The 12,450-nt window shown below is 46.3% G+C and overlaps 1 protein-coding gene across 1 annotated transcript in view; it reads left to right on the top strand.

The window, feature by feature from the left end:
* AXL (AXL receptor tyrosine kinase) overlaps positions 1–12,450 on the top strand; it is a 40,934-nt gene that overhangs the window by 13,588 nt on the left and 14,896 nt on the right. The window contains exons 7-12 of the mRNA XM_006871401.1: positions 6,774–6,984; positions 7,288–7,427; positions 8,867–9,017; positions 9,236–9,262; positions 11,450–11,582; positions 11,858–11,949. Coding sequence (XP_006871463.1) covers positions 6,774–6,984; positions 7,288–7,427; positions 8,867–9,017; positions 9,236–9,262; positions 11,450–11,582; positions 11,858–11,949 — 754 coding nt within the window. The remainder of the gene's footprint in view (positions 1–6,773; positions 6,985–7,287; positions 7,428–8,866; positions 9,018–9,235; positions 9,263–11,449; positions 11,583–11,857; positions 11,950–12,450) is intronic.

Genomic DNA, 12,450 nt, shown 5'->3' with positions numbered 1-12,450 from the left:
CAACATCAATGGGCTCAAGCGTGGCAACAATTGTGAGGTTGGCCTAGGACCAGGCAGTGTTTTTTTCTGTTGTGCATAGGGTCGCTATGAGTCTGTACCCGCTCAATGGCACCTATCAACAACAACAACATCTCCTTGTTCATTTTGAATGACTGCCTCTTGGGCTAGGTATAAGTTCCTCATGAGCACAATTAAGTGTTCTGGAATTCCCAGTCTTTGAAAGGTCTGTTATGATCCACACAGTTGAACGCCTCTGCGTAGTCAATAAATACAAGTCAACACGGTTCTGGTATTCTCTGCTTTCAGCCAAGATCCATCTGATATCAGCAATGATATCCCTTGTGCCAATGATATCCTCTATTGAATCAGGCTTGAATCTAGCAGCTCTCTGTCAATGTACTGCTGCAATTGTTTTTTAATTATCGTCAGCAAAATTTTACTTGCATGCAGTATCGATGATATTATTTGATCATTTCTGCATTCCGTACGGTGACCTTTCCTTGGAATGGGCACAAGTATGTCAGTTGTTCCATATTTCTAGTTGGTTGGCCAAGTACATGTCTTCCAAATTTCTCGGCATAGACTAACTAATGAGAGCTTCCAGAGCTGCATCATTTTATTGAAACATTTCTATTGGTATTCCGTCAATTCCTGGAGCTTTGCTTTTGGCCAATGCCTTCAGTGTAGCTTAGACTTCTTCCTTCAGTACCATCAATTCTTGATCACGTGCTATGTCCTGAAATTGTTGAACATCAACCAGTTATTTTTGGTACCAATCGTTTTTGTATATTCCGTCCATCTTCTTTGATGCTTCCTGCATCACTTGCTATTTTATCCATGTTGTTGTTGGTGTTAAGTGTCATCAAGTTGGTTTCGATTCATTGCAATACTGTATAGGGTTTCTGAGGAATGGCTGGTGGGTTTGAACCACTGACCTTCATAAAATCTTCAATATTTCAACTCCATCCTTGAATTTTTTCTTCAGTTCTTTCAGCTTGTAAAATGCTAAACATGTTCTTCCCTTTTTGTTTTGTAACTCCAGGTCTTTGCACATTTCATTCTAATATTTCATTTGTCGTCTTGAGCTGCCCTTTGAAATTTCCTATTCAGCCCTTTTACTACATTATCCCTTCCATTCACTCTAACTATTGTACGTTCAAGAGCAAGTCTCAGAGTCTCTTTTGACATCCACTTTGGTTTCTTCTTTCTTTCCTATCACCAAAGCCATATTTTCCAACTACTAATCCTTCCACTTTGCCCCAAATTTTCACACCCCAATCACCAGCAATTACCAATGTATCTTGATTGCATATTTGATCAGTTTTAGACTGAAGAAGTTGGTTGTTGTTGTTAAGTGCTGTCATAGCAACCCTGTACAGGGCTTCTGAGGAGTGGCTGGTGGGTTTGAATCGCCAACCTTGCAGTTCAAATCGACCGTGCATTCTTCCTTGTAGGCATATAGGTATTACCCTCTCACAGATAGCATTGTACTTCAAGATAGATCTTGAAGTTTTCCTTTTGACAATGAATGTGGTACCATTCCTCTTCGTTTTATCATTCTCAAGATAGTAAACCACAGGATTGCCCAATTCAAAATGGCAAATACCTGTCCATTTCAGCTCACTAATGCCTAGGACACTGATCCTCATGGGTTCCATTTCAGTTTTGAAGATTTCTAATTTTTCTAGATTCATACTTCATACAGTCCCCATTCCAATCATTAATGGGTGTTTGCAGCTGTTTATTCTCATTCTGAGTCATGCATCATCAATCAGTTAATGAAGGTCCCAAAGCTTTACTCCATCCATGTCAGTAAGGGCAACTCTACTTTGAGGAGGTAACTTTTCCCCACTTGTATTTTGAGTGCCTTCCAACCTGAGGGGCTCATCTTCTGGCCTTATATTCAGACAACGTTCTTTCGCTATTCATACAGTTTTCAATGACCAATCTCACTGAAGTGGACTTCCTATTTCTTCTCCCTAGTCCGTTCTTAAGGAGCTCTGGTAGCGTAGTGGTTACGAGTCAGGCTGCTAACCTCAAGGTCAGCAGTTCGAAACTACCAGCCCTTTTGTGGGAGAAAGATGAGGCTTTCTGCTCCCGTAGAGATTTACAACCTGAGAAACCCTATGCAGGGTCGCTATGAGTCAGAACCAACTGCATGGCACACAGCCACCACCACCGGTCTGCTCTTAATCTGAAAGCTCCCCTGAGACCCTGTCCACCATGGGTGGTCCTACTGGTATTTGAAACACTGGTGGCACAGCTTCCAGCATCGCATCAACGCACAAGCCATCACCATAGAACACACCAACAGATGAGGGGGGATAGTAATTAATAAAGAGCAGCTTTCTTTCTTTTTTTAAAAACTTTTGATTGTGAATTGAGTAAAGGTTTATGGAACAGATCATCAATCTCACATTGAACAAGTTATACACTTCATGTCCTTACAGTGATTGCAATCCCCTCCATGTACCATCAGTTCACAATCCCCTCCATGTACCATCAGTTCACAATCCCCTCCATGTACCATCAGTTCACAGTGTTTACCTCTAGTCACTTTATTTTTTCCCCTACTTCCCTACCCCCTTCCCCCGCCCCAACCATCATAGAATGTTTCATTTAGCAAGAAAATCTTCTCTTAACTTTGTACAAGGGGTCTCATGCTGTTCTTTTGTGATTGACTAATTTCACTCAGGAGTCCTGGTGTGGCGCTGCAAAATAATGTGCTGGACTGCAAGGTGGGTTTGAAACTCAAGGTTGGCAGTTCAAACTCAGAAACCCTATACAGGGTTGCTATGAGTTGGCAATTAATAACAAGAACAGTGTCACGCAGCATAATGTCCTACAGTTTTATCCATGTTGTGAGGTGTTTCGTAGATTCGGCATTATTCTTCAGCATTATGTAGCCTTCCATTGTGTATAGGAACTAAAGTTTGTTTATCCATTCTTCTATTGATGGACACTTAGGCTGTCTCCATCTCTTGGCTATTGTGAATAGTGCCTCAGTGAACATGGTGTGCGTAGATCTAATCATGTCACAGCAATAATGAGCAGCTTTCACTGAGTGTTGATTGTATATGTTAGACTTTATGCTACGTATGTTTGCCAGTAGTGTCTCTTGATATGCCGATTTTCCAGATGTAAAAACAGAGGCTCAGAACAGTTAAGCAACTTTCCCAAGGTCACAATTTTCCTATATGGTAGAGGTTGGATTTGAACCCTTGTCTCACCAAACCCAAACCGTGCTCTAATGTCTTCAGAAGCCAGTTAGAGCTCATACTTGATTAAACAGGATTATTTTATAATCACATGCCCTAGTCAAAGCTTCATCTACCCTAGAACATATTGGCTGTTGTTGTTGTTAAGTACTATGGAGTCAGTTCCAACACATAGTGATCTTGCACTCATAATGATCCTGCACATGGTTTCCGAGGCTGTAAATCTTTATGGGAGAAGAAAACCTCATCTTTCTCCCATGGAACAGCTGGTAGTTTCGAACTGTTGACCTTTTTGTAGCAGCCCAATTTGTAACCACTACACTACCAGAGCTCCTTAGTCTCCCCATTTTCAAAGTAAAGAGCTAAGGCCCAGAGAAGGAAAGTGGCTAGGATGGAGTGAGGCTGAGAGTCAATCCCAGAAGTCAGAATTTATGTGGGAAATCCCCAATGCCAGGGTCAGGCATTACTACACCCCACCCACATCCATCAAGTGTCCCAGGAAAGCAGAAGTATGTCTTCTTCCCTTTCCAGGTCTCACTTCCTACTGTACGTAGGCCAGGCCTGAAGGGTCTGGGTGGGAGGGTCACAGCCTCCCAGGAAAATGAGAAGTGGGAATGGGCAAGGGGCAATGATTGTTTTTACCCATCTCCTCTCTGTCCCAGCAGAGGTTCCCCTTTCTGTCTGTCACTGTAGGTCAGAGAGCAGGGATGGAGACAACCTCAGCCCACTCCTGCTACCCATTCTCGGACTCCTCCCAAAGTCTCATGGAGTGATGTCTCCCTCATGGGGGCTGTGTGCCTTGGGGCAAGCTGCTAAACCTCTCTGAGCCTCAGTTTCCTCCATCTGTAAAATGGGGATGAAAAAAATTAATCAACCCCATAGAGTGGTGGTGAAAAGTGAATGAGTAAATTCAGGAATGTACTTGGTGTCAGGCTGTGCATATAGTTGGCACTCGAGAAATGCTAGCTATTAATATAATGCTGTGAAACCCAGTTTACCAGCATTGGGGGCTATTAAACCTCAAGCCCTGCCATGTAGAGACTCGCTGGTCCCCACTTTCTAGAGACAGAAACCAAGACTCAGAGAAGTTGAGATACTTACCCTAGGTTACACAGCAAATAGGTGGCCAAGCCAGGACTCAGACCCAAGGAATCTGACTTCAGAGCCCACATCCTTAAATAGTAAACTCCTTCCCAACACTGTATGGCGGTGGGGATGGGGATCTCCCAGGTGGGCTTGTTGGGAGCCTTCTGGATGTGTGGAGGTGCAGTTGGGGTCTCCTGGGTGAAGGTGAAGCCGTGGGCAGCAGCCCTTCTGAGCTTTGTGGCTCTAAACTGACCATGATGGCTAGTAGCTCCATGTGACAGGGTTGTGTCACATGGACAGTAACATACCCATGTGTCCCCAACCATGGCCTCTCCATCTTGATAATGCCATTCCTGAGGACAGGAAGGACAAGGCACAAGCCTGTATCCTTGTGCAGGTTTGTATGAAGTTTGACACTGTTGCCAGGCAACCTGACACACACACACACATAATGACATTCAATATGCTAAAGCACTCTTCTTAACACTGACATGCATCAATTCAATCAATCCTGTGAAGTCAGGAGCCACTGCTATGATCCCATTTTACAGATGAGGAAACTAAGGCATGCAACTAGGTGACTAAACCTGGGTTCCAACAGTGCATTCTTCAGCACTAAGTTAGTGGACAAACGAGCATTACTGCTATTATTGGTGTGCTCAAATGGATGAGTCTACCATCAGCAGAAGGAGCTCTGGTAGCGTAGTGGTTACAAATTCGGCTGCTAATTTCAAGGTCAGCAGTTCGAAACTACCAGCGGTTCCGCGGGAGAAAGATGAGGCGTTCTGCTCCCGTAAAGATTTACAGCCTCGGAAACCCTGTACGTGGTTGCTATGGGTCGGAATTGACTCAACAGCACTTAATAACAACAATGCCATCAGTAGAGCGAAGACTTTGGAGACAGAATCAGAGGCTTGGGCCACCCTTTTAACAGTGACAAGCTGGTGATTGTAGGCATGTGATTCCATCTTTCTGGACTTCTTTCTGTCTTTACCTGTATAATGGGAATAGCCACAGGTGCTAGCTCACAGGATTGACACAAGGCTCGAATGAGTTCAGATTTACAAAGGGCTTAGTGCAGTGGTCCATGGTTAACAGCTTTTTATTTTCCGTGTACAGTCAGACCATTTCACATGTGTATTCATCCAGGTACAAGGACTAGTGGCACTGTGGTTATGTGCTCTACTGCTAACTGAAAGGACAGCGGTTCAAACCCACCAACTACTCTACAGGAGAGAGTTATGCAGTGTGCTTGGAGTCCTGGTGGCACTGTGAGTGAGGCATTAGACTCCAAGGTCTGCAGTTCAAACCTACCAGCCGCTCCACAGCAGAAAAATGAGACTATCTGCTTCTAGGAAGGTTTATGGTCTCAGAAGCCCTAATGAGCCGTTCTATAAGGTTGCTGTGAGTCAGAATGAACCTAGGTTTGGGTTTAGATCTGTAAAGATTTACAGTTTTGGAAACCCTGTGGGGCAGTTCTACCGTATCCTATAGCGAGAGGGTGCTTTGAGTGGGAATTTGACTTGATTTTATTTAGTTTTTCAAATTCTTATCATTCTTATCCACCAACCAATTTCCAAGGAGTCCTGGTGTGGCGCTGTGGGTTAATGTGCCAGACTGCAAAGCCGTGTTGGTGGTTCAAGCTCACCAGCTGCTCCTCAAAAACCCTATACAAGGTCTCTATGGGTCGGAACCGACTCAACAGCACTTCACAACAGCAACAACAACCAACTTCCAAAGCAAGATATAGCATCACCCTCCTCCTGCCCCCTCAGGCTCTCTCTCTCTCATATATGTATATACACATATGCATATATGTATATGTATATATATGTATGTTGTTGTTGTTAAGTGCATTGAGTGCCATTGAGTGATTCCAACCCATAGCGACCCTGTATAGGGTTTCCAAGGAGCATCTGGTGAACTTGAGCCGCCAACCTTGCAGTTCAAACAGCTTTGCAGTCTGGTGCGTTAACCCACAGCGCCACCCCAGGACTCCAGATATATGTGTATATATATACATGGGACCTCACTGTGTATGCTTTTATTTATGGTCATCATTACCATCACCACAGTTCCTGCTATCACTGATGCTGACCACCTGCCCCACACTGTCCCACACATCTTCCAGCCTAACTACAGCACATCAAATCTACCCTGTTCGTCATTTGTTCCTCTAAGTCCCCATTTTCCAGAGAAGGAAACTGAGGCTCAGAGAGGGAGAGTCTTGACAGAGGTGGTTCTTAGAAATGAAGATGAAACCACATTTATGCAGCTGTGTGGTCTCCTCACTTTGCAAACTTCGTTTCCCAATTGGGAGCCAGGATACTTGCACGCACGCACACACACACACACACACACACACACATACTCTCTTGCAAAGTGGTGGAGTCACACATCGAGAGTAACGTGGCCACCTCATGTGATTGTGCAGCCCTGCTACCCTCATGTCCCCTCTGTTCTCCCCAGGCTGTGCTTTCAGACGATGGAGTGGGCATCTGGCTGGGAGGACCAGAGCCCCCGGAGGAGCCCCTCACCTTGCAAGCCTCCGTGCCACCACACCGACTTCGTGTGGGCAGCCTTCATCCTCACACCCCTTATCACATCCGGGTGGCATGTGCCAGCAGCCAGGGTCCCTCTCCCTGGACCCACTGGCTTTCTGTGGAGACCCCAGAGGGAGGTAAGAAAGGGTTGGGTGGGAGACGTGCTCGGTGCTCCACTGGACCATGTGCCCTGCTTCCCACAGCATCTCCTCTCACCCATTTTCCTCATGTGGTCTCTGTCTCCTTCCTGTCTTGTCCCTGAGCCCACAACACTGGCCCCTGGCATCTCTCCCGGCCTCTCCCCTCTGCTTCCGCTCATGGGAGCCATGCGTGAGTGTGCCATGCACATGTCTTTTGCACACTGCCCCCTTCTTCCTGGGAACTTGGAAAAGGGTCAAGAAGAGGTGAGGTACCAGTTTCCCCTCTTCCCTGTCCTCCAGTGCCCTTGGGCCCTCCCGAGAACGTTAGCGCAGTGCTGAATGGGAGCCAGGCCCTCGTCAGTTGGCAGGAGCCAAGGGCACCCCTGCAGGGCACCCTATTAGGGTACCGGCTGGCATATCGAGGCCAGGACACCCCTGAGGTGAGTGCTGCTGGCTGGGTTGGGGTGGAGAGACTGTGGGAGATGGGAAATGGGGAAGAGAAGTTGGCAGGGCAGCCTCAGGCTGAGTTATCACCCACAAGCACACTAATGCCCAAGAGAGTACGATCTGGGGAGATTTGCCGGGGTCCAGGGGAGAGATTAGGGTGTGTCTACTTATGATCCATTACAAAAGCATTTGTTCAGTAGATTTATACATAAGGGAGCTTCAAAAAGTTCACGGAAATTTTAATTTAAAGCTAATAGATTTTTTTCTGCAAACTTTTTGAAGCCTTCTCGTATTTGGAAAAGGGTCCTGGTGACGCAGTAGTTTAGTTTGCTCAGTGCTAACCAAAAGATCAGTGGTTTGAACCCACCAGTGGCTCCACAGGAGAAGAGACTTGGCAATCTGCTCCTGGAAGGATTTTAGGAAACCCTAAAGGGTAGTTCTACTGTGTCATACAGGGTTTCTATGAATGGGAATCTACTTGATTGGCACACAACAATGTCTATTTGGAGTCTCTGGGTGGTACAAATAAAGTGGTTGGCTGCTAACCAAAAGGCTGGTAGTTCAAGTCCACCCAGAAGTAACTCAGAAGAAAAGCCAGGCTGTCTACCTCTGAAAAACCCTCCATTGGAAGCCCCATAGAGCACAGTTCTACTATGGGGTCACTATAAGTTAGAATCAACTTAATGGCAACTGGTTGTTGTTGTTGTTGTTAAGTGCCGCCATCGAGTCGGTTCCAACCCACTGAGGGTTGTGGCTGGTGAGCTTGAACTGCAACGGGTTGTTGTGTTGTTGTTGTGAAGTGCCATCAAGTCGACCCATAGCGACCCTGTCTAGGGTTTCCGAGGAGCAGCTGGTGAGCTTGAACCATCGACCTTGCAGTTCAAACTGCTTTGCAGTCCAGCGCATTAACCCACAGCGCCACACTAGGACTCCCTTTTTGATCCGACCCATAGCCACCCTATATAGGGTTTCTCAGGAGTGGCTAGTGAGCTTGAACTGCAACTGGTTAGACGTGTATATTTACAGTGTTGGTTTTGTAGCAGCTTGAAGAAAGGGTGTGTTTTCCTAATTTGCACAAAGGTACTGTCTGGACTAGTAGCAACCCTGAGGGTGGGGTGATAAGGGAGATAAAGGAATGGAGCAACGAAGGCAGAAAGTTACACAAGTGTTTCTTGAGTGGCACGGCATGCCAAGCACTATTCTGAGAATTGGAGCCACAGCAATGAATGAAACAGAGAAAGGCTCTGCCCATGTGGAGCTGATATTTGAGTGGGCGTGGGGATGGTGAAATGCAGAGGAAGACATAGGGGTGGGGGCTGATCATTGAGAAGAGGATGTGAAGAAAGAGATGGGGAGTTGAGGCAGAGGGTGAAGGCTCTAGAGTTAGGAGTCTGGGGTTCTTCTACCCTGATGCCACTTCTGGACCTCATAGGTACTCATGGATGTGGGACTAAAGCAAGAGGTGATCCTGGAGCTGCGTGGGGAAGGGACTGTACCCAATCTGATGGTGTCTGTGGCTGCCTACACTGCTGCTGGTGATGGGCCCTGGAGCCCCCAGGTGCCACTGGAGCCCTGGCGCCCAGGTAACTCCAAAGCCATTGTCAGTCCCCTTCAACTTATCCCCCAGGAACCTTGTCTCTCCTGAATGCCACCAACTTATTCCCTGTACCTTTTAGGTGTACCCCAGCTTAGCTTCTGTTTCTACCCTGGACCTGACTGAGCCTACTTCACTGAACCCTCATCTGTGTCCCCAGTCTTTTCCCCTCTGAGCATGTCTCTCCTCTGTCCTTTCTCCTCACAGGGCAAGGACAGCCAATCCACAAGCTGGGTAAGGGCCTTTGCACCCCCTTTCCTTCCTCCCTTCCCTCAACACTAGGGCAGGCCTCGTCACCACACATGAACTCCTTATATGCCTTACTTGGTTCTCAAATGTTTGCTCTAAACCTCTATTCCTTTGGATTTCTGGGGTCTTTGACAGAGGTGCCTAGAAAGACCCAGCATATGGTTGGGTATATAAATGCATGTGTGTATGGATGGATGAATGTATGGATGGATGGATGAATGGATGGATGTATAGATAGATGAGTGGGTGGATGTATGTATGGATAGATGGGTGGGTGGATGGATAGATGCATGGATAGATGGGTGGGTGGATGGATAGATAGGCGGATGGATGAATGGCTGCATGGATAGATGGGTGGATGTATGGGTAGATGGGGGTGGATGGATGGATGGATAGGTGTATGGATAAATGGGTAAATAGATGGATAAATGGATGGATGGATGGATAGATGGGTAGATGAATGGATAAATAGATGGATGAGTAGATGGATGGATGGATGGATGGATGGATGGATGGATGGATGGATGGATGGTTGGTATCCTCACCCACACGGTCATCCCTCTCAAATATTTTTCCAATTATTCTCAAACATTCCTCATACTTTTATCCAAATGTCCTAGCACTGTCATGACCAATTCCTGATAAATCCATACACTATTTTTAAACAATTCCTCACAGCCTTCCCTCATTTCTTTGTGTACCTTTTCCACTCTCATCCCACGCTCTTTTCACATCCATCCCATTATAATAATCCCTCATTCCTCACACATGCCTTCCAACCCCATTGCACATCCACACTTCTCTTTCCCTGATTCACAAACTCTGCACTTTTTACACACTTATGGAACATTCCACATTAACAAATACATCGCCCAATTTTCATTCGACATTAGTCACACCCTACTACTTTCCTTTCACACTTATCCCACACTCTTTAAACATTATTTCCTGGCCCCTTCCCAGTCCTCATCCATTCCAGTCTCTTCACGCTCTTAAGCCAAACTCCCTATACACTCAGCACATTTATTGTTGTTAAATGCCTCCAGTCAGTTTTGACTCATAGCCACCCTGTATGCAGTTTCCAAGTCTGTGAGTCTTTGCAGGAGCAGAAAGATCCCTCTGTCTCCCATGGAGCAGTGGTGGTGGTGGTGTGCCATGGAGTCAGTTCCAGCTCATAGTGACCCTGTACAGGGTTTCTGAGACTGTTGATCTTTATGGGAGCCAAAAGTGTCATCTTTCTCCCAAGGAACAGCTGGTAGTTTCTAACTGCTGACCTTGAGGTTAACAGTCTGACTCATAACCACTACACGACCAGAGCTCCTTCATGGAGCAGTAGGTGAACTCAAATAGTAGACTTTGTGGTTCACAGTCCAATGTTTATCCTATATCCATTCTTTATCCCCTACACACCCACTCCCACCCCATGTTGCACACCATTTCCATTCATCCCATACTTTGCACACACACATGTCCACTTCACACTCACTCCTCTCACATCAGTTGCTGCATCATAAATTTCGCTCCTTTTTATGTAAAGCCCCTTGACTGTGCCTCTCAAACTATCCCAGACTCATCCAGGTCTACCCCATGTTCTGTGTACACTCACTACATCCCTTCGCAGACTTATTTCACTCTCGTTCCGTGCTACAGGAAAACCCTTCCATAGTCACTGCACACTAACCAAAGACATCCTTTCTTCATTTCTCCCACCAGTTTCACACCTCGCATATACCTCATGCTTCCATCTTATGCCGCATGCATTTCCCTAACCTGTTTTCCACACCTAGCCCACCCTCCTCGCACAATCATGACACACCACACACACAGCTGTAATGTGTGAAACCTACTCATTCTGCTGTCGTAACTCCTTCCAGAGTCATAAGTCATCCCACACATCTCTTGTCCCATTCCACACTGCTTCCACACTCACTGCACACTCCTCAAATGTCCACCCATGCTTAACTCATCCACTCTGTACATTTCACACTCCTTCACTTTCACGCACGCTTATATTACATTCACTGGATACGCCGCTCAACCAAACCCACAACCCATCAAATATGTCCACACCTTTCCCATCCCTCTTGCCCCTCCAACATCACCCCCGCCTTGGGTCTCAGGGACCTGGATCTGGGACCTCAGCCATGACCTGTCCCCAATGCCCCCTGACAGTGAGCGAACCCCCAGCCCCTGCCTTCTCATGGCCCTGGTGGTATGTACTGCTGGGAGCAGTTGTGGCTGTTGCCTGTGTCCTCATCTTGGCACTGTTCCTCATCCACCACCGGAAGAAGGAGACCCGCTACGGGTGAGTTGGAACCGTGTGGGGTGATTAATGTGGACTAGGATGAAGAGGTAGACCAGTGAGGATGGTGGTACAGGAGAGATGGCCAAGAGTCCCAAGGAGGGCAAGGCCTGGAGAATGAATGGAAGGTTAGAGTCTAAGACATGTTCCACCAATGTCAGAAGAGAGAGCAAGCTGGGCTTAGGGTTGGAATGGTGCTCAATTTCACTGCTAGTGGAAAGAAAAAGGGGTTTACATGCTTTTCCCCCACACTCACCTTTTTGTTATCCTACCCTCAGGGAGGTGTTTGAACCAACAGTGGAGAGAGGTGAACTGGTGGTCAGGTACCACGTTCGCAAGTCTTACAGTCGTCGGACTACTGAAGCCACCTGTAAGTGAACCCATGAAGCCCAGTCTAGGTCTGGGGGCAATGAGTGTAGGAATCTGAGCTTTCTGGGCCTGTAGAAGGCAAAAGATTCAGAAAGTCTTGAAATACTAGAATCTTAGAACCACAGATTCTACGAATAATGGAATTGCAGAGCCACACAGAACATTATATTAATAGAACTTAGACATAAGATTCGTAGGATCTTAGTTGTTGTTTTTGTTAAGTGCTGTTGAGTTGGTTCTGACTCATAGCAACTCTATATAGGGTTTTCGAGGAGTGGCTGGTGGATTTGAACCACTGACCTTGTGGTTAGCACTCCAGCGCTTATCTTACAGCACCACATTAAGGACTCCGGGATCTTAGACAATATAATTAATGATGATGATGATGATGATGATAATTACAATAGCATTATGATAAGATGATGATGATGATGTGATTGGTGATGATGTTGAGATTATGATGGTAAATTGATGATGATGCTGTGTTTGGTGATGATGTTGA

Source organism: Chrysochloris asiatica, unplaced genomic scaffold (assembly GCF_000296735.1).
Source record: "Chrysochloris asiatica unplaced genomic scaffold, ChrAsi1.0 scaffold00168, whole genome shotgun sequence".
NCBI lineage: Eukaryota > Metazoa > Chordata > Mammalia > Afrosoricida > Chrysochloridae > Chrysochloris > Chrysochloris asiatica.
This window is presented reverse-complemented; position numbering and strand designations above follow the sequence as displayed.